The sequence below is a fragment of the Heptranchias perlo genome, unplaced genomic scaffold, assembly GCF_035084215.1.
Source record: "Heptranchias perlo isolate sHepPer1 unplaced genomic scaffold, sHepPer1.hap1 HAP1_SCAFFOLD_598, whole genome shotgun sequence".
NCBI lineage: Eukaryota > Metazoa > Chordata > Chondrichthyes > Hexanchiformes > Hexanchidae > Heptranchias > Heptranchias perlo.
In genome coordinates, this window is record NW_027139621.1 from 13,690 (window position 1) to 37,936 (window position 24,247).

General features: G+C 56.7%; 1 protein-coding gene across 1 annotated transcript in view; it reads left to right on the forward strand.

The window, feature by feature from the left end:
* Window positions 1-24,247, forward strand: part of LOC137316644 (phosphoribosylformylglycinamidine synthase-like) — a 127,463-nt gene that overhangs the window by 9,784 nt on the left and 93,432 nt on the right. Inside the window, 11 exon segments of the mRNA XM_067980493.1 lie at window positions 170-275; window positions 2,084-2,224; window positions 2,363-2,487; window positions 3,904-4,032; window positions 9,551-9,682; window positions 10,599-10,727; window positions 11,732-11,805; window positions 12,347-12,503; window positions 16,441-16,502; window positions 17,960-18,121; window positions 18,933-19,058. Coding sequence (XP_067836594.1) covers window positions 170-275; window positions 2,084-2,224; window positions 2,363-2,487; window positions 3,904-4,032; window positions 9,551-9,682; window positions 10,599-10,727; window positions 11,732-11,805; window positions 12,347-12,503; window positions 16,441-16,502; window positions 17,960-18,121; window positions 18,933-19,058 — 1,343 coding nt within the window.

A 24,247-nucleotide genomic window follows, 5' to 3' on the forward strand; every position in this document is an offset into this window, starting at 1 on the left:
AGCGGGGGGGTGAGGGAGGGAGAGTTTGAGTCCTGTCCTCTATTGATGATTGGTGAGAGAGGGAGGAGTGGGGAGGAGGGAGGGAGGGAGGAAGGAATGAAGGAGGGAGGGAGAGTTTGAGTCCTGTCCTCTGTCCATGATTAGAATGGTCACTCTCTCCACTCCGCAGGCCTGGCCTTCGATGCCTGGGATCTGGAATATTACACAGGATTATTCCAGAAGGTCGGCAGGAATCCCACCAGTGTCGAGTGTTTCGACCTCGCACAATCCAACAGGTGAGGCTCACTGGGCAACAAACTCCTCGCCTCCCCTCAAGTTGTTTCTGTATCGGGTTCTGGCCCCACATATATCATATATACATAGATCCTAGGCCCAACCATCTTCAGCTGCTTCATCAATGACCTTCCCTCCATCATAAGGTCAGAAATGGGGATGTTCGCTGATGACTGCACAGTGTTCAGTTCCATTCGCAACCCCTCAAATAATGAAGCAGTCCGAGCCCGCATGCAGCAAGACCTGGACAACATCCAGGCTTGGGCTGATAAGTGGCAAGTAACATTCGCGCCAGATAAGTGCCAGGCAATGACCATCTCCAACAAGAGAGAGTCTAACCACCTCCCCTTGACATTCAACGGCGTTACCATCGCCAAATCCCCCACCATCAACATCCTGGGGGTCACCATTGACCAGAAACTTAACTGGACCAGCCACATAAATACTGTGGCTACAAGAGCAGGTGAGAGGCTGGGTATTCTGCGGTGAGCGACTCACCTCCTGACTCCCCAAAGCCTTTCCACCATCTACAAGACACAAGTCAGGAGTGTGATGGAATACTCTCCACTTGCCTGGATGAGTGCAGCTCCAACAACACTCAAGAAGCTCGACACCATCCAAGATAAAGCAGCCCGCTTGATTGGCACCCCATCCACCACCCTAAACATTCACTCCCTTCACCACCGGCGCACTGTGGCTGCAGTGTGTACCATCCACAGGATGCACTGCAGCAACTCGCCAAGGCTTCTCCGACAGCACCTCCCAAACCCGCGACCTCTACCACCTAGAAGGACAAGAGCAGCAGGCACATGGGAACAACACCACCTGCACGTTCCCCTCCAAATCACACACCATCCCGACTTGGAAATATATCGCCGTTCCTTCATCGTCGCTGGGTCAAAATCCTGGAACTCCCTTCCTAACGGCACTGTGGGAGAACCTTCACCACACGGACTGCAGCGGTTCAAGAAGGCGGCTCACCACCACCTTCTCAAGGGGCAATTCGGGATGGGCAATAAATGCTGTCCTCGCCAGCGACGCCACATCCCGTGAACGAATAAAAAAAAAATGTACATATTATATATATCTTTCTCTCTCCTCCTTTCTCTCTCCTCCTTTCTCCTCCTTTCTCCTCCTTTCTCTCTCCTCCTTTCTCTCTCCTCCTTTCTCTCTCCTCCTTTCTCTTACTCCTTTCTCTTACTCCTTTCTCTTACTCCTTTCTCTTACTCCTTTCTCTTACTCCTTTCTCTTACTCCTTTCTCTTACTCCTTTCTCTCTTACTCCTTTCTCTCTTACTCTTTTCTCTCTTACTCTTTTCTCTCTTACTCTTTTCTCTCTCACTCTTTTCTCTCTCACTCTTTTCTCTCTCCTCTTTTCTCTCTCCTCTTTTCTCTCTCCTCTTTTCTCTCTCCTCTTTTCTCTCTCCTCTTTTCTCTCTCCTCTTTTCTCTCTCCTCTTTTCTCTCTCCTCTTTTCTCTCTCCTCTTTTCTCTCTCCTCTTTTCTCTCTCCTCTTTTCTCTCTCCTCTTTTCTCTCTCCTCTTTTCTCTCTCCTCTTTTCTCTCTCCTCTTTTCTCTCTCCTCTTTTCTCTCTCCTCTTTTCTCTCTCTCTCCATTCTTCCTCCTCCTTTCTCCTTTCTCTCCTCCTCTCCCTCCTTTCTCTCCTCCTCTCCTTCCTTTCTCTCCTCCTCTCCCTCCTTTCTCTCCTCCTTTCCCTCCTCTCCCTCCTTTCCCTCCTCTCCCTCCTTTCCCTCGCCTCCTTTCCCTCGCCCTTGTTGCCCTGGATAATCCTGCTGCTTTGTTTCTCCCCAGCGAGCACAGCCGCCATTGGTTCTTCAAGGGTCGTTTGGTGATTGATGGAGAAGTGAAATCAGAAACCCTTTTCGACCTGATAATGAAGACCCAGGATTACAGCAATAAGAACAACGTCATCAAATTCTCCGACAACAGCAGGTCAGGCCCATAGAGGGAGACAGATTTACGGGGATGGGAGAGCCTGACTCAGGCCGTCAGGGGTCATTGGCCGACATTCCTCTTGAGACCCCAGCTTGGTGTAATTGTGAAATGTTTTTGATTGAACTTTCTCTGCAGTGCGATTCAGGGGAAACCCGTTGAATGCCTCTATCCGACTGACCAGTCGCGAGCGAGCAGGCTGCAGGTGCTGAAAACGACAAGACATGTGATCTTCACTGCAGAAACACACAATTTCCCCACAGGTCAGTGTCCAAAGACGTGATCCTCACTCTCTGTGTCCCTGAGATGTGATCCTCACTCTCGGTGTCCCTGAGATGTGATCCTCACTCTCGGTGTCCCTGAGATGTGATCCTCACTCTCGGTGTCCCTGAGATGTGATCCTCACTCTCGGTGTCCCTGAGATGTGATCCTCACTCTCGGTGTCCCTGAGATGTGATCCTCACTCTCGGTGTCCCTGAGATGTGATCCTCACTCTCGGTGTCCCTGAGATGTGATCCTCACTCTCGGTGTCCCTGGGATGTGATCCTCACTCTCGGTGTCCCTGGGATGTGATCCTCACTCTCGGTGTCCCTGGGATGTGATCCTCACTCTCGGTGTCCCTGAGATGTGATCCTCACTCTCGGTGTCCCTGAGATGTGATCCTCACTCTCGGGTCTCCCTGTCCCTGGGACGTGACCCTCACCCTCGGGTCTCCCTGTCCCTGGGACGTGACCCTCACCCTCGGGTCTCCCTGTCCCTGGGACGTGACCCTCACCCTCGGGTCTCCCTGTCCCTGGGAGGTGACCCTCACCCTCGGGTCTCCCTGTCCCTGGGAGGAGACCCTCACCCTCGGGTCTCCCTGTCCCTGGGACGTGACCCTCACCCTCGGGTCTCCCTGTCCCTGGGACGTGACCCTCACCCTCGGGTCTCCCTGTCCCTGGGACGTGACCCTCACCCTCGGGTCTCCCTGTCCCTGGGACGTGACCCTCACCCTCGGGTCTCCCTGTCCCTGGGACGTGACCCTCACCCTCGGGTCTCCCTGTCCCTGGGACGTGACCCTCACCCTCGGGTCTCCCTGTCCCTGGGACGTGACCCTCACCCTCGGGTCTCCCTGTCCCTGGGACGTGACCCTCACCCTCGGGTCTCCCTGTCCCTGGGACGTGACCCTCACCCTCGGGTCTCCCTGTCCCTGGGACGTGACCCTCACCCTCGGGTCTCCCTGTCCCTGGGACGTGACCCTCACCCTCGGGTCTCCCTGTCCCTGGGACGTGACCCTCACCCTCGGGTCTCCCTGTCCCTGGGACGTGACCCTCACCCTCGGGTCTCCCTGTCCCTGGGACGTGACCCTCACCGGCGGGGGTCCGTGTTACTGAGGCGTGACTCTCACTGGCGGGGGTCCGTGTTACTGTGATGTGATTCTCACTGGGATGTGATTCTCACTGGCGGGGGTCCGTGTCACTGAAGTGTGATTCTCACTGGGATCTGATTCTAACTGGCGGGGGTCCGTGTTACTGTGATGTGATTTTCACTGGGATGTGATTCTCACTGGCGGGGGTCCGTGTTACTGTGATGTGATTCTCACTGGGATGTGATTCTAACTGGCGGGGGTCCGTGTTACTGGTCTCCCCGCTCCCCCTGCGCTCTGACCCCATCAGATGATGATTTGCTCTCTGTTTCAGGAGTTGCTCCATTCAGCGGAGCCACTACAGGTACAGGAGGTCGGATAAGGGACGTGCAGTGCACAGGCCGAGGGGCGTACGTGATCGCAGGGACTGCTGGATACTGCTTCGGGAATCTGCTGTGCCCAGGTACCAGGCCAGTGTCGGGTCCAGGGGGACAGTTCGCTGTGTAACTGTAACTGGTGTCTGTCTCCATCACTGTCTGTAACAGGGTGTCAGTGTCTGGTGTCTGTCTCCATCACTGTCTGTAACAGGATGTCAGTGTCTGGTGTCTGTCTCCATCACTGTCTGTAAAGGGGTGTCAGTGACTGGTGTCTGTCTCCATCACTGTCTGTAACAGGGTGTCAGTGACTGGTGTCTGTCTCCATCACTGTCTGTAACAGGGTGTCAGTGTCTGGTGTCTGTCTCCATCACTGTCTAACAGGGTGTCAGTGTCTGGTGTCTGTCTCCATCACTGACTGTAACAGGGTGTCAGTGACTGGTGTCTGTCTCCATCACTGTCTGTAAAGGGGTGTCAGTGACTGGTGTCTGTCTCCATCACTGTCTGTAACAGGGTGTCATTGTCTGGTGTCTGTCTCCATCACTGACTGTAACAGGGTGTCAGTGACTGGTGTCTGTCTCCATCACTGACTGTAACAGGGTGTCAGTGTCTGGGGTCTGTCTCCGTCCCAGGCTGGGGCCTGTCTCCGTCCCAGGCTGGGGCCTGTCTCCGTCCCAGGCTGGGGCCTGTCTCCGTCCCAGGCTGGGGCCTGTCTCCGTCCCAGGCTGGGGCCTGTCTCCGTCCCAGGCTGGGGCCTGTCTCCGTCCCAGGCTGGGGCCTGTCTCCGTCCCAGGCTGGGGCCTGTCTCCGTCCCAGGCTGGGGCCTGTCTCCGTCCCAGGCTGGGGCCTGTCTCCGTCCCAGGCTGGGGCCTGTCTCCGTCCCAGGCTGGGGCCTGTCTCCGTCCCAGGCTGGGGCCTGTCTCCGTCCCAGGCTGGGGCCTGTCTCCGTCCCAGGCTGGGGCCTGTCTCCGTCCCAGGCTGGGGCCTGTCTCCGTCCCAGGCTGGGGCCTGTCTCCGTCCCAGGCTGGGGCCTGTCTCCGTCCCAGGCTGGGGCCTGTCTCCGTCCCAGGCTGGGGCCTGTCTCCGTCCCAGGCTGGGGCCTGTCTCCGTCCCAGGCTGGGGCCTGTCTCCGTCCCAGGCTGGGGCCTGTCTCCGTCCCAGGCTGGGGCCTGTCTCCGTCCCAGGCTGGGGCCTGTCTCCGTCCCAGGCTGGGGCCTGTCTCCGTCCCAGGCTGGGGCCTGTCTCCGTCCCAGGCTGGGGCCTGTCTCCGTCCCAGGCTGGGGCCTGTCTCCGTCCCAGGCTGGGGCCTGTCTCCGTCCCAGGCTGGGGCCTGTCTCCGTCCCAGGCTGGGGCCTGTCTCCGTCCCAGGCTGGGGCCTGTCTCCGTCCCAGGCTGGGGCCTGTCTCCGTCCCAGGCTGGGGCCTGTCTCCGTCCCAGGCTGGGGCCTGTCTCCGTCCCAGGCTGGGGCCTGTCTCCGTCCCAGGCTGGGGCCTGTCTCCGTCCCAGGCTGGGGCCTGTCTCCGTCCCAGGCTGGGGCCTGTCTCCGTCCCAGGCTGGGGCCTGTCTCCGTCCCAGGCTGGGGCCTGTCTCCGTCCCAGGCTGGGGCCTGTCTCCGTCCCAGGCTGGGGCCTGTCTCCGTCCCAGGCTGGGGCCTGTCTCCGTCCCAGGCTGGGGCCTGTCTCCGTCCCAGGCTGGGGCCTGTCTCCGTCCCAGGCTGGGGCCTGTCTCCGTCCCAGGCTGGGGCCTGTCTCCGTCCCAGGCTGGGGCCTGTCTCCGTCCCAGGCTGGGGCCTGTCTCCGTCCCAGGCTGGGGCCTGTCTCCGTCCCAGGCTGGGGCCTGTCTCCGTCCCAGGCTGGGGCCTGTCTCCGTCCCAGGCTGGGGCCTGTCTCCGTCCCAGGCTGGGGCCTGTCTCCGTCCCAGGCTGGGGCCTGTCTCCGTCCCAGGCTGGGGCCTGTCTCCGTCCCAGGCTGGGGCCTGTCTCCGTCCCAGGCTGGGGCCTGTCTCCGTCCCAGGCTGGGGCCTGTCTCCGTCCCAGGCTGGGGCCTGTCTCCGTCCCAGGCTGGGGCCTGTCTCCGTCCCAGGCTGGGGCCTGTCTCCGTCCCAGGCTGGGGCCTGTCTCCGTCCCAGGCTGGGGCCTGTCTCCGTCCCAGGCTGGGGCCTGTCTCCGTCCCAGGCTGGGGCCTGTCTCCGTCCCAGGCTGGGGCCTGTCTCCGTCCCAGGCTGGGGCCTGTCTCCGTCCCAGGCTGGGGCCTGTCTCCGTCCCAGGCTGGGGCCTGTCTCCGTCCCAGGCTGGGGCCTGTCTCCGTCCCAGGCTGGGGCCTGTCTCCGTCCCAGGCTGGGGCCTGTCTCCGTCCCAGGCTGGGGCCTGTCTCCGTCCCAGGCTGGGGCCTGTCTCCGTCCCAGGCTGGGGCCTGTCTCCGTCCCAGGCTGGGGCCTGTCTCCGTCCCAGGCTGGGGCCTGTCTCCGTCCCAGGCTGGGGCCTGTCTCCGTCCCAGGCTGGGGCCTGTCTCCGTCCCAGGCTGGGGCCTGTCTCCGTCCAATATATTGCCAGGGACCTGTGCTTGAATCAGTTTCTGATGCCTGGTGTCCGTATCTCTCTCTCTCTCTCTCCCTCTCTCTCTCATGACTGGACGTGTGTGATTCTGACCTAGGTTCCTGCTCTCTCTCTCTCTCTCTCTCTCTCTCTCTCTCTCTGATGACTGGACGTGTGTGATTCTGACCTGGGTTCCTGCTCTCTCTCTCTCTCTCTCTCTCTCTCTCTCTCTGATGACTGGACGTGTGTGATTCTGACCTGGGTTCCTGCTCTCTCTCTCTCTCTCTCTCTCTCTCATGACTGGACGTGTGTGATTCTGACCTGGGTTCCGGCTCTCTCTCTCTCTCTCTCTCTGATGACTGGACGTGTGTGATTCTGACCTGGGTTCCTGCTCTCTCTCTCTCTCTCTCTCTCTCTCTCTCTCTCTCTGATGACTGGACGTGTGTGATTCTGACCTGGGTTCCTGCTCTCTCTCTGATGGCTGGACGTGTGTGATTCTGACCTGGGTTCCTGCTCTCTCTCTCTCTCTCTCTCTCTCTCTCTCTCTGATGACTGGACATGTGTGATTCTGACCTGGGTTCCTGCTTTCTCTCTCTCTCTCCCTCTCTCTCTCTGATGACTGGACGTGTGTGATTCTGACCTGGGTTCCTGCTCTCCCTCTCTCTCTCTGATGACTGGACGTGTGTGATTCTGACCTAGGTTCCTGCTCTCTCTCTCTCTCTCTCTCTCTCTCCCTCTCTCTCTCATGACTGGACGTGTGTGATTCTGACCTAGGTTCCTGCTCTCTCTCTCTCTCTCTCTCTCTCTCTGATGACTGGACGTGTGTGATTCTGACCTAGGTTCCTGCTCTCTCTCTCTCTCTCTCTCTCTCTCTGATGACTGGACGTGTGTGATTCTGACCTGGGTTCCTGCTCTCTCTCTCTCTCTCTCTCTCATGACTGGACGTGTGTGATTCTGACCTGGGTTCCGGCTCTCTCTCTCTCTCTCTCTCTCTCTCTCTGATGACTGGACGTGTGTGATTCTGACCTGGGTTCCTGCTCTCTCTCTCTCTCTCTCTCTCTCTCTCTCTCTCTCTCTCTCTCTCTGATGACTGGACGTGTGTGATTCTGACCTGGGTTCCTGCTCTCTCTCTCTCTCTCTCTCTCTCTCTCTCTGATGACTGGACGTGTGTGATTCTGACCTGGGTTCCTGCTCTCTCTCTGATGGCTGGACGTGTGTGATTCTGACCTGGGTTCCTGCTCTCTCTCTCTCTCTCTCTCTCTCTCTCTCTCTGATGACTGGACATGTGTGATTCTGACCTGGGTTCCTGCTCTCCCTCTCTCTCTCTGATGACTGGACGTGTGTGATTCTGACCTGGGTTCCTGCTCTCTCTCTCTCTCTCTCTCTCTCTCTCTCTCTCTGATGACTGGACATGTGTGATTCTGACCTGGGTTCCTGCTCTCCCTCTCTCTCTCTGATGACTGGACGTGTGTGATTCTGACCTGGGTTCCTGCTCTCCCTCTCTCTCTCTGATGACTGGACCTGTGTGATTCTGACCTGGGTTCCTGCTCTCTCTCTCTCTCTCTCTCTCTCTCTCCGATGACTGGACGTGTGTGATTCTGACCTGGGTTCCTGCTCTCTCTCTCTCTCTCTCTGATGACTGGACCTGTGTGATTCTGACCTGGGTTCCTGCTCTCTCTCTCTCTCTCTGATGGCTGGACGTGTGTGATTCTGACCTGGGTTCCTGCTCTCTCTCTCTCTCTCTCTCTCTCTCTCTCTCTCTCTCTGATGACTGGACGTGTGTGATTCTGACCTGGGTTCCTGCTCTCTCTCTCTCTGATGACTGGACCTGTGTGACTCTGACCTGGGTTCCTGCTCTCCCTCTCTCTCTCTGACGACTGGACGTGTGTGATTCTGACCTGGGTTCCTGCTCTCCCTCTCTCTCTCTGACGACTGGACGTGTGTGATTCTGACCTGGGTTCCTGCTCTCTCTCTCTCTCTCTGACGACTGGACGTGTGTGATTCTGACCTGGGTTCCTGCTCTCCCTCTCTCTCTCTGACGACTGGACGTGTGTGATTCTGACCTGGGTTCCTGCTCTCCCTCTCTCTCTCTGATGACTGGACGTGTGTGATTCTGACCTGGGTTCCTGCTCTCTCTCTCTCTCTCTCTCTCTCTCTCTCTGATGACTGGACGTGTGTGATTCTGACCTGGGTTCCTGCTCTCTCCCTCTCTCTGATGACTGGACCTGTGTGATTCTGACCTGGGTTCCTGCTCTCCCTCTCTCTCTCTCTGATGACTGGACGTGTGTGATTCTGACCTGGGTTCCTGCTCTCCCTCTCTCTCTCTGATGACTGGACGTGTGTGATTCTGACCTAGGTTCCTGCTCTCTCTCTCTCTCTCTCTCTCTCTCTCTCTCTCTCTCTGATGACTGGACGTGTGTGATTCTGACCTGGGTTCCTGCTCTCTCTCTCTCTCTCTCTCTCTCTCTCTGATGACTGGACGTGTGTGATTCTGACCTGGGTTCCTGCTTTCTCTCTCTCTGATGACTGGACGTGTGTGATTCTGACCTGGGTTCCTGCTTTCTCTCTCTCTGATGACTGGACGTGTGTGATTCTGACCTGGGTTCCTGCTCTCTCTCTGATGACTGGACGTGTGTGATTCTGACCTGGGTTCCTGCTCTCTCTCTCTCTCTCTCTCTCTCTGATGACTGGACGTGTGTGATTCTGACCTGGGTTCCTGCTTTCTCTCTCTCTGATGACTGGACGTGTGTGATTCTGACCTGGGTTCCTGCTCTCTCTCTGATGACTGGACGTGTGTGATTCTGACCTGGGTTCCTGCTCTCTTTTTCTCTGATGACTGGACGTGTGAAGGTTGTGAGTTGGAACTTTTGGTGCAGCCTCCATGTTCTGCCCAGGGTCAGGCTGCCATTCATTTCGAGTTCCAGTTCCAGCTCTGTCGATTAAAAGCATTGAGAGTGGATTTCTGTCAGTGCCGTGAGTTTAATGGTCCGGTGCTGGTATATGGTCAGACCAGCCCTCCGAGATCCCCACATGTACGCAGCAGTTAACCCGATTCACCTACTCTTTGTTTCCAGGGTATGAGCAGCCCTGGGAAGATCCAACCTTTGTTTATCCCGGGAATTTTGCACGGCCCCTGGAGGTGGCGATCGAGGCCAGTAACGGAGCTTCCGACTATGGCAACAAATTCGGAGAACCGGTCCTGGCAGGTAAGGAGCCCTGGGTCAGGTCCTGATAGGCGGGGACTCCTGGATCAGGTCAGGTCCTGATAGGCGGGGACTCCTGGATCAGGTTAGGTCCTAATAGGCGGGAACTCCTGGATCAGATCAGGGCCTGGTGGGCGGGAACTCCTGGATCAGATCAGGGCCTGGTGGGCGGGAACTCCTGGATCAGGCCAGGTCCTGGTGGGCGGGGACTCCTGGATCAGGCCAGGGCCTGGTGGGCGGGAACTCCTGGATCAGATCAGGTCCTGGTGGGCGGGGACTCCTGGATCAGGCCAGGTCCTGGTGGGCGGGGACTCCTGGATCAGGCCAGGGCCTGGTGGGCGGGGACTCCTGGATCAGGCCAGGTCCTGGTGGGCGGGGACTCCTGGATCAGGCCAGGTCCTGGTGGGCGGGGACTCCTGGATCAGGCCAGGTCCTGGTGGGCGGGGACTCCTGGATCAGATCAGGGCCTGGTGGGCGGGGACTCCTGGATCAGATCAGGCTCTGGTGGGCAGGGACTCCTGGATCAGGCCAAGTCCTGGTGGGCGGGGACTCCTGGATCAGATCAGGTCCTGGTGGGCAGGGACTCCCGGATCAGGCCAAGTCCTGGTGGGCGGGGACTCCTGGATCAGGCCAGGTCCTGGTGGGCGGGGACTCCTGGATCAGATCAGGTCCTGGTGGGCGGGGACTCCTGGATCAGATCAGGTCCTGGTGGGCGGGGACTCCTGGATCAGGTCAGGGCCTGGTGGGCGGGGACTCCTGGATCAGATCAGGTCCTGGTGGGCGGGGACTCCTGGATCAGGTCAGGGCCTGGTGGGCGGGGACTCCTGGATCAGATCAGGTCCTGGTGGGCGGGGACTCCTGGAACGGGCGGGGACTCGTTTCTCGATGTGGATTTGAACAGATCCCTTTGTGATTGCAGGATTTGCTCGGTCGTTCGGAATGCTGCTCCCTGGTGGGGAGAGGAGGGAGTGGGTTAAACCAATCATGTTCAGTGCTGGGCTCGGTGCCATTGAGGATCAACATGTCCAGAAGGAGCAGCCGGAGGCAGGTGGGTAGGGGGTGTGGGGGCCGCGAGGGGAGGGAGGGGTGGTGGGGGCGGGCGCTGGGGGAGGGAGCGGGGGGGCCGTGGGCGGAGGGAGGGAGCGGGGGGGCACGGGCGGAGGGAGGGAGCGGGGGGGCACGGGCGGAGGGGGGATGGAGCGGTGGGGGGAGGGAGGGAGGGAGCGGGGGGTGCGTGGGCGGAGGAGGGGGGCCGGGGATGGGGATGGGGACCAGGCCGGGGGAGGATGCACGTGGTGATTGGAAGGGGCAGTCCAGCAACTGTCACGGGGGCAGTAGAGGCTCCTCGCCTTGTGACCCCTGCTCCTCGCCTTGTGACCCCTGCTCCTCGCCTTGTGACCCCTGCTCCTCGCCTTGTGACCCCTGCTCCTCGCCTTGTGACCCCTGCTCCTCGCCTTGTGACCCCTGCTCCTCGCCTTGTGACCCCTGCTCCTCGCCTTGTGACCCCTGCTCCTCGCCTTGTGACCCCTGCTCCTCGCCTTGTGACCCCTGCTCCTCGCCTTGTGACCCCTGCTCCTCGCCTTGTGACCCCTGCTCCTCGCCTTGTGACCCCTGCTCCTCGCCTTGTGACCCCTGCTCCTCGCCTTGTGACCCCTGCTCCTCGCCTTGTGACCCCTGCTCCTCGCCTTGTGACCCCTGCTCCTCGCCTTGTGACCCCTGCTCCTCGCCTTGTGACCCCTGCTCCTCGCCTTGTGACCCCTGCTCCTCGCCTTGTGACCCCTGCTCCTCGCCTTGTGACCCCTGCTCCTCGCCTTGTGACCCCTGCTCCTCGCCTTGTGACCCCTGCTCCTCGCCTTGTGACCCCTGCTCCTCGCCTTGTGACCCCTGCTCCTCGCCTTGTGACCCCTGCTCCTCGCCTTGTGACCCCTGCTCCTCGCCTTGTGACCCCTGCTCCTCGCCTTGTGACCCCTGCTCCTCGCCTTGTGACCCCCCGCACTGACCCGTGCTCCTCGCCTTGTGACCCCCCGCACTGACCCGTGTATCTGTTTGCAGGCATGGATGTGGTGAAGATCGGTGGTCCAGTCTATCGAATCGGAGTGGGAGGAGGGGCTGCCTCCTCGATCCAGGTAAGACAGTCATCCACTTCATGGGCTGATCCCTGACACATGTCGTTGTGAGGGCGGGGAGGGGGAGGAGGGAGGAGGGAAGGTGCCGGAGGGGGTGTGGGGGCGGAGGGACGGTCCGGCCGGGGGGTGTGGGGGCGGAGGGACGGTCCGGCCGGGGGGTGTGGGGGGGCGGAGGGACGGTCCGGCCGGGGGGTGTGGGGGGGGGGGGCGGAGGGACGGTCCCGCCGGGGGGTGTGGGGGGGGGGGGGCGGAGGGACGGTCCCGCCGGGGGGTGTGGGGGGGGGGGGCGGAGGGACGGTCCGGCCGGGGGGTGTGGGGGGGGGGGCGGAGGGACGGTCCGGCCGGGGGGGTGTGGGGGGGGGGGCGGAGGGACGGTCCCGCCGGGGGGTGTGGGGGGGTGTCGGCGGACGGTCCAGCCGGGGGGTGTGGGGGGGGGCGGAGGGACGGTCCCGCCGGGGGGTGGGGGGGGGGGGCGGAGGGACGGTCCGGCCGGGAGGCTTTCTCTTGACGATACTTTACTGACTTCCTCGCCCCGCCCCAGGTACAGGGAGACAACTCAGCGGAGCTGGATTTCGGAGCGGTGCAGCGTGGTGATGCCGAGATGGAGCAGAAGATGAACCGAGCTCTTCGAGCTTGCATCGAGAGTCGGGACAGCAACCCCATCTGTAGCATCCATGACCAAGGAGCTGGAGGGAACGGTGTGTGGACAGAGGGTGGGGCTGCCGTCTGTCGGAGCTGGAAGGAATGGGATGAGCCGCAGACCGTGTGTGGGGAATGGGATGGGCCGGAGACAGTGTGTTGGGAATGGGATGGGCCGGAGACCGTGTGTTGGGAATGGGATGGGCCGCAGACCGTGTGTTGGGAATGGGATGGGCCGGAGACAGTGTGTTGGGAATGGGATGGGCCGGAGACAGTGTGTTGGGAATGGGATGGGCCGGAGACAGTGTGTTGGGAATGGGATGGGCCGGAGACAGTGTGTTGGGAATGGGATGGGCCGGAGACCGTGTGTTGGGAATGGGATGGGCCGCAGACCGTGTGTTGGGAATGGGATGGGCCGGAGACAGTGTGTTGGGAATGGGATGGGCCGGAGACAGTGTGTTGGGAATGGGATGGGCCGGAGACAGTGTGTTGGGAATGGGATGGGCCGGAGACAGTGTGTTGGGAATGGAATGGGCCGGAGACAGTGTGTTGGGAATGGGATGGGCCGGAGACAGTGTGTTGGTAATGGGATGGGCCGGAGACAGTGTGTTGGGAATGGGATGGGCCGGAGACAGTGTGTTGGGAATGGGATGGGCCGCAGACCGTGTGTTGGGAATGGGATGGGCCGGAGACAGTGTGTTGGGAATGGGATGGGCCGGAGACAGTGTGTTGGGAATGGGATGGGCCGGAGACAGTGTGTTGGAAATGGGATGGGCCGGAGACAGTGTGTTGGGAATGGGATGGGCCGGAGACAGTGTGTTGGGAATGGAATGGGCCGGAGACAGTGTGTTGGGAATGGGATGGGCCGGAGACAGTGTGTTGGTAATGGGATGGGCCGGAGACAGTGTGTTGGGAATGGGATGGGCCGCAGACCGTGTGTTGGGAATGGGATGGGCCGGAGACAGTGTGTTGGGAATGGGATGGGCCGGAGACAGTGTGTTGGGAATGGGATGGGCCGCAGACAGTGTGTTGGGAATGGGATGGGCCGCAGACAGTGTGTTGGGAATGGGATGGGCCGCAGACCGTGTGTTGGGAATGGGATGGGCCGGAGACAGTGTGTTGGGAATGGGATGGGCCGGAGACCGTGTGTTGGGAATGGGATGGGCCGCAGACCGTGTTGGGAATGGGATGGGCCGGAGACCGTGTGTTGGGAATGGGATGGGCCGGAGACAGTGTGTGGGGAATGGGATGGGCCGGAGACAGTGTGTTGGGAATGGGATGGGCCGGAGACAGTGTGTTGGGAATGGGATGAGCCGCAGACCGTGTGTGGGGAATGGGATGGGCCGGAGACAGTATGTTGGGAATGGGATGGGCCGCAGACCGTGTGTTGGGAATGGGATGGGCCGGAGACAGTGTGTTGGGAATGGGATGGGCCGGAGACAGTGTGTTGGGAATGGGATGGGCCGGAGACAGTGTGTTGGGAATGGGATGGGCCGGAGACAGTGTGTTGGAAATGGGATGGGCCGGAGACAGTGTGTTGGGAATGGGATGGGCCGGAGACAGTGTGTTGGGAATGGAATGGGCCGGAGACAGTGTGTTGGGAATGGGATGGGCCGGAGACAGTGTGTTGGTAATGGGATGGGCCGGAGACAGTGTGTTGGGAATGGGATGGGCCGCAGACCGTGTGTTGGGAATGGGATGGGCCGGAGACAGTGTGTTGGGAATGGGATGGGCCGGAGACAGTGTGTTGGGAATGGGATGGGCCGCAGACCGTGTGTTGGGAATGGGATGGGCCGCAGACCGTGTTGGGAATGGGATGGGCCGGAGACAGTGTGTTGGGAATGGGATGGGCCGGAGACAGTGTGTTGGGAATGGGATGGGCCGGAGACAGTGTGTTGGGAATGGGAGGGGCCGGAGACCGTGTGTTGGGAATGGGATGGGCCGGAGACAGTGTGTTGGGAATGGGATGGGCCGGAGACAGTGTGTTGGGAATGGGATGGGCCGGAGACAGTGTGTTGGGAATGGGATGGGCCGGAGACAGTGTGTTGGGAATGGGATGGGCCGGAGACAGTGTGTTGGGAATGGAATGGGCCGGAGACAGTGTGTTGGGAATGGGATGGGCCGGAGACAGTGTGTTGGGAATGGGATGGGCCGGAGACCGTGTGTTGGGAATGGGATGGTCTGGAGACAGTGTGTTGGGAATGGAATGGGCCGGAGACAGTCTGTTGGGAATGGGATGGTCTGGAGACAGTGTGTTGGGAATGGGATGGGCCGGAGACCCTGTGTTGGGAATGGGATGGGCCGGAGGCCGCGTGTTGGGAATGGGATGGACCGGAGGCCGTGTGTTGGGAATGGGATGGACCGGAGGCCGCGTGTTGGGAATGGGATGGACCGGAGGCCGTGTGTTGGGAATGGGATGGGCCGGAGACCGCGTGTTGGGAATGGGATGGACCGGAGGCCGCGTGTTGGGAATGGGATGGACCGGAGGCCGTGTGTTGGGAATGGGATGGGCCGGAGACCGCGTGTTGGGAATGGGATGGGCCGGAGTCTCTGTGGGGTTGGAAAATAGGGATAATGCTACAACAAAGAAATAGGCCATTCGGCAGGATAGGGCCAGACCAGTGATTTTATTCTCCAGACGACTAAATGGGAAGGGTTTTAATTATTGGGATTGTGTACAGTGGGAGTGAATGGGAAGGGATTGTGTAGAGTGGGAGTGAATGGGAAGGGGTTTAATTATTGGGATTGTACAGTGGGAGTGAATGGGAAGGGGTTTAATTATTGGGATTGTGTACAGTGGGAGTGAATGGGAAGGGGTTTAATTATTGGGATTGTGTACAGTGGGAGTGAATGGGAAGGGGTTTAATTATTGGGATTGTGTACAGTGGGAGTGAATGGGAAGGGGTTTAATGATTGGGATTGTGTACAGTCGGAGTGAATGGGAAGGGGTTTAATTATTGGGATTGTGTAGAGTGGGAGTGAATGGGAAGGGGTTTAATTATTGGGATTGTGTAGAGTGGGAGTGAATGGGAAGGGGTTTAATTATTGGGATTGTGTAGTTTGGGAGTGAATGGGAAGGGGTTTAATTATTGGGACTGTGGACAGTGGGAGTGAATGGGAAGGGGTTTAATTATTGGGACTGTGTACAGTGGGAGTGAATGGGAAGGGGTTTAATTATTGGGATTGTGTACAGTGGGAGTGAATGGGAAGGGGTTTATTATTGGGATTGTGTAGTTTGGGAGTGAATGGGAAGGGGTTTAATTATTGGGATTGTGTACAGTGGGAGTGAATGGGAAGGGGTTTAATTATTGGGACTGTGTACAGTGGGAGTGAATGGGAAGGGGTTTAATTATTGGGATTGTGTAGAGTGGGAGTGAATGGGAAGGGGTTTAATTATTGGGATTGTGTAGAGTGGGAGTGAATGGGAAGGGGTTTAATTATTGGGATTGTGTAGTTTGGGAGTGAATGGGAAGGGGTTTAATTATTGGGATTGTGTACAGTGGGAGTGAATGGGAAGGGGTTTAATTATTGGGACTGTGTACAGTGGGAGTGAATGGGAAGGGGTTTAATTATTGGGATTGTGTACAGTGGGAGTGAATGGGAAGGGGTTTAATTATTGGGATTGTGTAGAGTGGGAGTGAATGGGAAGGGGTTTAATTATTGGGATTGTGTCGAGTGGGAGTGAATGCGAAGGGGTTTAATTATTGGGATTGTGTAGAGTGGGAGTGAATGGGAAGGGGTTTAATTATTGGGATTGTGTAGAGTGGGAGTGAATGGGAAGGGGTTTCATTATTGGGATTGTGTGGATTGGGAGTGAATGGGAAGGGGTTTAATTATTGGGATTGTGTACAGTGGGAGTGAATGGGAAGGGGTGTAATTATTGGGATTGTGTACAGTGGGAGTGAATGGCGTTCCATTCACCAGCTTGCTTTCAGTTGATTTTATACCGACACTTCACCTGATATGTTGAGCTGAGAGTTTCTTTCTGTCCGTTAGGTAACGTGTTGAAGGAACTGAGTGAACCGGCAGGGGCTTCGATTTACACCAGCAAATTCAAGGTATGTGGGTGGGTGGGTTACATTTTAATATAATGTGTCCGTGTTCGGCTCATTGGATGGAGCGGAGGCCTCACAGGACTGTCGGTGAATGGGCTTCGTGTGTTCACACATTCTCCTGACCTTGTTCTCTGTGATTTGAGGTGGGTGATCTGACTCTGGGTGTGTTGTGTGTTCACACATTCCCCTGACCTTGTTCCCTCTGATTTGAGGTGGGTGATCTGACTCTGGGTGTGTTGTGTGTTCACACATTCCCCTGACCTTGTTCTCTCTGATTTGAGGTGGGTGATCTGACTCTGGGTGTGTTGTGTGTTCACACATTCCCCTGACCTTGTTCTCTGTGATTTGAGGTGGGTGATCTGACTCTGGGTGTGTTGTGTGTTCACACATTCCCCTGACCTTGTTCCCTCTGATTTGAGGTGGGTGATCTGACTCTGGGTGTGTTGTGTGTTCACACATTCCCCTGACCTTGTTCTCTCTGATTTGAGGTGGGTGATCTGACTCTGGGTGTGTTGTGTGTTCACACATTCCCCTGACCTTGTTCTCTGTGATTTGAGGTGGGTGATCTGACTCTGGGTGTGTTGTGTGTTCACACGTTCCCCTGACCTTGTTCCCCCTGATTTGAGGTGGGTGATCTGACTCTGGGTGTGTTGTGTGTTCACACATTCCCCTGACCTTGTTCCCTCTGATTTGAGGTGGGTGATCTGACTCTGGGTGTGTTGTGTGTTCACACATTCCCCTGACCTTGTTCTCTCTGATTTGAGGTGGGTGATCTGACTCTGGGTGTGTTGTGTGTTCACACATTCCCCTGACCTTGTTCCCCCTGATTTGAGGTGGGTGATCTGACTCTGGGTGTGTTGTGTGTTCACACATTCCCCTGACCTTGTTCTCTCTGATTTGAGGTGGGTGATCTGACTCTGGGTGTGTTGTGTGTTCACACATTCCCCTGACCTTGTTCCCCCTGATTTGAGGTGGGTGATCTGACTCTGGGTGTGTTGTGTGTTCACACATTCTCCTGACCTTGTTCCCCCTGATTTGAGGTGGGTGATCTGACTCTGGGTGTGTTGTGTGTTCACACATTCCCCTGACCTTGTTCTCTCTCTGATTTAAGGTGGGTGATCTGACTCTGGGTGTGTTGTGTGTTCACACATTCCCCTGACCTTGTTCTCTCTCTGATTTGAGGTGGGTGATCTGACTCTGGGTGTGTTGTGTGTTCACACATTCCCCTGACCTTGTTCTCTCTGATTTGAGGTGGGTGATCTGACTCTGGGTGTGTTGTGTGTTCACACATTCTCCTGACCTTGTTCTCTGTGATTTGAGGTGGGTGATCTGACTCTGGGTGTGTTGTGTGTTCACACATTCCCCTGACCTTGTTCCCTCTGATTTGAGGTGGGTGATCTGACTCTGGGTGTGTTGTGTGTTCACACATTCCCCTGACCTTGTTCTCTCTCTGATTTAAGGTGGGTGACCCGACCCTGAGTGTTCTTGAACTGTGGGGAGCCGAGTACCAGGAGACGAACGCTCTCCTGATGCGGTCGAAAGACTCTGCCTTTCTCCGTGCAGTCTGTGAACGCGAGAAGTGTCCTGTCGACTTTGTGGGTAAAATAACAGGAGATGGAAAGGTGAGTAAATTAGTGGATTTATCGACAGCCAGATATTGCTGTACAGGGGGTCCCGGGGAGTGATTGAACAGGGGTGGGGGGGGGTCCCGGGGGCTGATTGTACAGGGGTGGGGGGGGTCCCGGGGAGTGATTGAACAGGGGTGGGGGGTCCCGGCGGGGTGATTGTACAGGTGTGGGGGGGTCCCGGCGGGGTGATTGTACAGGGGTGGGGGGGTCCCGGGGAGTGATTGAACAGGGGTGGGGGGGGGTCCCGGGGGCTGATTGAACAGGGGTGGGGGGGTCCCGGGGAGTGATTGAACAGGGGTGGGGGGGGTCCCGGGGCTGATTGAACAGTTGTGGGGGGGGGGTCCCGGCGGGGTGATTGAACATGGGTGGGGGGGGTCCCGGGGCTGATTGAACAGGGGTGGGGGGGTCCCGGGGCTGATTGAACAGTTGTGGGGGGGGGTCCCGGCGGGGTGATTGAACATGGGTGGGGGGGGTCCCGGGGCTGATTGAACAGGGGTGGGGGGGTCCCGGGGCTGATTGAACAGTTGTGGGGGGGGGGTCCCGGCGGGGTGATTGAACATGGGTGGGGCGGGTCCCGGGGCTGATTGGACGTGGGGGGTCGTGTGTGCCGGGTTGTGATTGGACGGCGAGGGGGTCGGGTGTGCCGGGGGGTGATTGGACGGGGGGGCTTGCCGGGGGCTGATTGGACGGGGGGGGGGGGGCGTGCCGGGGGCTGATTGGGCGGGGAGGGGGGGTGCCGGGGGCTGATTGGGCGGGGGGGGGGTGCCGGGGGCTGATTGGACTGAATGTAATGACTGACTTACAGATCGTTCTGATTGATGATCGGAGGAATTCGGTGAAATCAGAGATCGCCCATCACAAACAGACTGAATTCTCGTCACGTCCTGTGGACCTAGAGCTCGAGTGGGTCCTGGGAAAAATGCCACAGAAGGTGAGGAAAGGGAATTGGATTCTACAGGATGTTATGGACATGCCTTTAACAAACAGCGAGAGTTCAGAACCAGCACACAGCGATGGGTTGAGAGAAGTGCTGTCTCTCTGGTTCCACATCGATAAGGTTGGGAAATGCCAGTCTGGTGCAGTGAGCACAACTGAGAGACATTGGAGCAAATGGCAAAGGAACTGAGACCGGTGGGGGAATGGAGAGAGAGAGAGAGAGAGAGAGTGTATCTCACTGGGGAATGGAGAGAGAGAGAGAGAGTATCTCACTGGGGAATAGAGAGAGAGTATCTCACTGGGGAATGGAGAGAGAGAGAGAGAGAGAGAGTATCTCACTGGGGAATGGAGAGAGAGAGAGAGAGAGAGAGAGTGTATCTCACTGGGGAATGGAGAGAGAGAGAGAGAGAGAGAGAGAGTATCTCACTGGGGAATGGAGAGAGAGAGAGAGAGTATCTCACTGGGGAATGGAGAGAGAGAGAGAGAGAGAGAGAGTATCTCACTGGGGAATGGAGAGAGAGAGAGAGAGAGAGAGTATCTCACTGGGGAATGGAGAGAGAGAGAGAGAGAGAGAGAGAGTATCTCACTGGGGAATGGAGAGAGAGAGAGAGAGTATCTCACTGGGGAATGGAGAGAGAGAGAGAGAGAGAGAGTATCTCACTGGGGAATGGAGAGAGAGAGAGAGAGAGAGAGAGAGAGTATCTCACTGGGGAATGGAGAGAGAGAGAGAGAGAGTATCTCACTGGGGAATGGAGAGAGAGAGAGAGAGTATCTCACTGGGGAATGGAGAGAGAGAGAGAGAGAGAGAGTATCTCACTGGGGAATGGAGAGAGAGAGAGTATCTCACTGGGGAATGGAGAGAGAGAGAGAGAGTGAGTATCACTGGGGAATGGAGAGAGAGAGAGAGAATCACTGGGGAATGGAGAGAGAGAGAGAGAATCACTGGGGAATGGAGAGAGAGAGAGAGTATCTCACTGGGGAATGGCGAGAGAGAGAGAGAGAGAGAGAGTATCTCACTGGGGAATGGCGAGAGAGAGAGTATCTCACTGGGGAATGGAGAGAGAGAGAGAGGATCTCACTGGGGAATGGAGAGAGAGAGAGTATCTCACTGGGGAATGGAGAGAGAGAGAGTATCTCACTGGGGAATGGAGAGAGAGAGTATCTCACTGGGGAATGGAGAGAGAGAGTATCTCACTGGGGAATGGAGAGAGAGAGTATCTCACTGGGGAATGGAGAGAGAGAGTATCTCACTGGGGAATGGAGAGAGAGAGTATCTCACTGGGGAATGGAGAGAGAGAGTATCTCACTAGGGAATGGAGAGAGAGAGTATCTCACTGGGGAATGGAGAGAGAGTATCTCACTGGGGAATGGAGAGAGAGAGAGAGAGAGTATCTCACTGGGGAATGGAGAGAGAGAGAGAGAGAGTATCTCACTGGGGAATGGAGAGAGAGAGAGAGAGTATCTCACTGGGGAATGGAGAGAGAGAGAGAGAGAGTATCTCACTGGGGAATGGAGAGAGAGAGAGAGAGTATCTCACTGGGGAATGGAGAGAGAGAGAGAGGATCTCACTGGGGAATGGAGAGAGAGAGGATCTCACTGGGGAATGGAGAGAGAGAGGATCTCACTGGGGAATGGAGAGAGAGAGGATCTCACTGGGGAATGGAGAGAGAGAGGATCTCACTGGGGAATGGAGAGAGAGAGTATCTCACTGGGGAATGGAGAGAGAGAGTATCTCACTGGGGAATGGAGAGAGAGAGTATCTCACTGGGGAATGGAGAGAGAGAGTATCTCACTGGGGAATGGAGAGAGAGAGTATCTCACTGGGGAATGGAGAGAGAGAGTATCTCACTGGGGAATGGAGAGAGAGAGTATCTCACTGGGGAATGGAGAGAGAGAGTATCTCACTGGGGAATGGAGAGAGAGAGTATCTCACTGGGGAATGGAGAGAGAGAGTATCTCACTGGGGAATGGAGAGAGAGAGTATCTCACTGGGGAATGGAGAGAGAGAGTATCTCACTGGGGAATGGAGAGAGAGAGTATCTCACTGGGGAATGGAGAGAGAGAGTATCTCACTGGGGAATGGAGAGAGAGAGTATCTCACTGGGGAATGGAGAGAGAGAGTATCTCACTGGGGAATGGAGAGAGAGAGTATCTCACTGGGGAATGGAGAGAGAGAGTATCTCACTGGGGAATGGAGAGAGAGAGTATCTCACTGGGGAATGGAGAGAGAGAGTATCTCACTGGGGAATGGAGAGAGAGAGTATCTCACTGGGGAATGGAGAGAGAGAGTATCTCACTGGGGAATGGAGAGAGAGAGTATCTCACTGGGGAATGGAGAGAGAGAGTATCTCACTGGGGAATGGAGAGAGAGAGTATCTCACTGGGGAATGGAGAGAGAGAGTATCTCACTGGGGAATGGAGAGAGAGAGTATCTCACTGGGGAATGGAGAGAGAGAGTATCTCACTGGGGAATGGAGAGAGAGAGTATCTCACTGGGGAATGGAGAGAGAGAGTATCTCACTGGGGAATGGAGAGAGAGAGTATCTCACTGGGGAATGGAGAGAGAGAGTATCTCACTGGGGAATGGAGAGAGAGAGTATCTCACTGGGGAATGGAGAGAGAGAGTATCTCACTGGGGAATGGAGAGAGAGAGTATCTCACTGGGGAATGGAGAGAGAGAGTATCTCACTGGGGAATGGAGAGAGAGAGTATCTCACTGGGGAATGGAGAGAGAGAGTATCTCACTGGGGAATGGAGAGAGAGAGTATCTCACTGGGGAATGGAGAGAGAGAGTATCTCACTGGGGAATGGAGAGAGAGAGTATCTCACTGGGGAATGGAGAGAGAGAGTATCTCACTGGGGAATGGAGAGAGAGAGTATCTCACTGGGGAATGGAGAGAGAGAGTATCTCACTGGGGAATGGAGAGAGAGAGTATCTCACTGGGGAATGGAGAGAGAGAGTATCTCACTGGGGAATGGAGAGAGAGAGTATCTCACTGGGGAATGGAGAGAGAGAGTATCTCACTGGGGAATGGAGAGAGAGAGTATCTCACTGGGGAATGGAGAGAGAGAGTATCTCACTGGGGAATGGAGAGAGAGAGTATCTCACTGGGGAATGGAGAGAGAGAGTATCTCACTGGGGAATGGAGAGAGAGAGTATCTCACTGGGGAATGGAGAGAGAGAGTATCTCACTGGGGAATGGAGAGAGAGAGTATCTCACTGGGGAATGGAGAGAGAGAGTATCTCACTGGGGAATGGAGAGAGAGAGTATCTCACTGGGGAATGGAGAGAGAGAGTATCTCACTGGGGAATGGAGAGAGAGAGTATCTCACTGGGGAATGGAGAGAGAGAGTATCTCACTGGGGAATGGAGAGAGAGAGTATCTCACTGGGGAATGGAGAGAGAGAGTATCTCACTGGGGAATGGAGAGAGAGAGTATCTCACTGGGGAATGGAGAGAGAGAGTATCTCACTGGGGAATGGAGAGAGAGAGTATCTCACTGGGGAATGGAGAGAGAGAGTATCTCACTGGGGAATGGAGAGAGAGAGTATCTCACTGGGGAATGGAGAGAGAGAGTATCTCACTGGGGAATGGAGAGAGAGAGTATCTCACTGGGGAATGGAGAGAGAGAGTATCTCACTGGGGAATGGAGAGAGAGAGTATCTCACTGGGGAATGGAGAGAGAGAGTATCTCACTGGGGAATGGAGAGAGAGAGTATCTCACTGGGGAATGGAGAGAGAGAGTATCTCACTGGGGAATGGAGAGAGAGAGTATCTCACTGGGGAATGGAGAGAGAGAGTATCTCACTGGGGAATGGAGAGAGAGAGTATCTCACTGGGGAATGGAGAGAGAGAGTATCTCACTGGGGAATGGAGAGAGAGAGTATCTCACTGGGGAATGGAGAGAGAGAGTATCTCACTGGGGAATGGAGAGAGAGAGTATCTCACTGGGGAATGGAGAGAGAGAGTATCTCACTGGGGAATGGAGAGAGAGAGTATCTCACTGGGGAATGGAGAGAGAGAGTATCTCACTGGGGAATGGAGAGAGAGAGTATCTCACTGGGGAATGGAGAGAGAGAGTATCTCACTGGGGAATGGAGAGAGAGAGTATCTCACTGGGGAATGGAGAGAGAGAGTATCTCACTGGGGAATGGAGAGAGAGAGTATCTCACTGGGGAATGGAGAGAGAGAGTATCTCACTGGGGAATGGAGAGAGAGAGTATCTCACTGGGGAATGGAGAGAGAGAGTATCTCACTGGGGAATGGAGAGAGAGAGTATCTCACTGGGGAATGGAGAGAGAGAGTATCTCACTGGGGAATGGAGAGAGAGAGTATCTCACTGGGGAATGGAGAGAGAGAGTATCTCACTGGGGAATGGAGAGAGAGAGTATCTCACTGGGGAATGGAGAGAGAGAGTATCTCACTGGGGAATGGAGAGAGAGAGTATCTCACTGGGGAATGGAGAGAGAGAGTATCTCACTGGGGAATGGAGAGAGAGAGTATCTCACTGGGGAATGGAGAGAGAGAGTATCTCACTGGGGAATGGAGAGAGAGAGTATCTCACTGGGGAATGGAGAGAGAGAGTATCTCACTGGGGAATGGAGAGAGAGAGTATCTCACTGGGGAATGGAGAGAGAGAGAGTATCTCACTGGGGAATGGAGAGAGAGAGTATCTGACTGGGGAATGGAGAGAGAGAGTATCTGACTGGGGAATGGAGAGAGAGAGTATCTGACTGGGGAATGGAGAGAGAGAGTATCTGACTGGGGAATGGAGAGAGAGAGTATCTGACTGGGGAATGGAGAGAGAGAGTATCTGACTGGGGAATGGAGAGAGAGAGTATCTGACTGGGGAATGGAGAGAGAGAGTATCTGACTGGGGAATGGAGAGAGAGAGTATCTGACTGGGGAATGGAGAGAGAGAGTATCTGACTGGGGAATGGAGAGAGAGAGTATCTGACTGGGGAATGGAGAGAGAGAGTATCTGACTGGGGAATGGAGAGAGAGAGTATCTGACTGGGGAATGGAGAGAGAGAGTATCTGACTGGGGAATGGAGAGAGAGAGTATCTGACTGGGGAATGGAGAGAGAGAGTATCTCACTGGGGAATGGAGAGAGAGAGTATCTCACTGGGGAATGGAGAGAGAGAGTATCTCACTGGGGAATGGAGAGAGAGAGTATCTCACT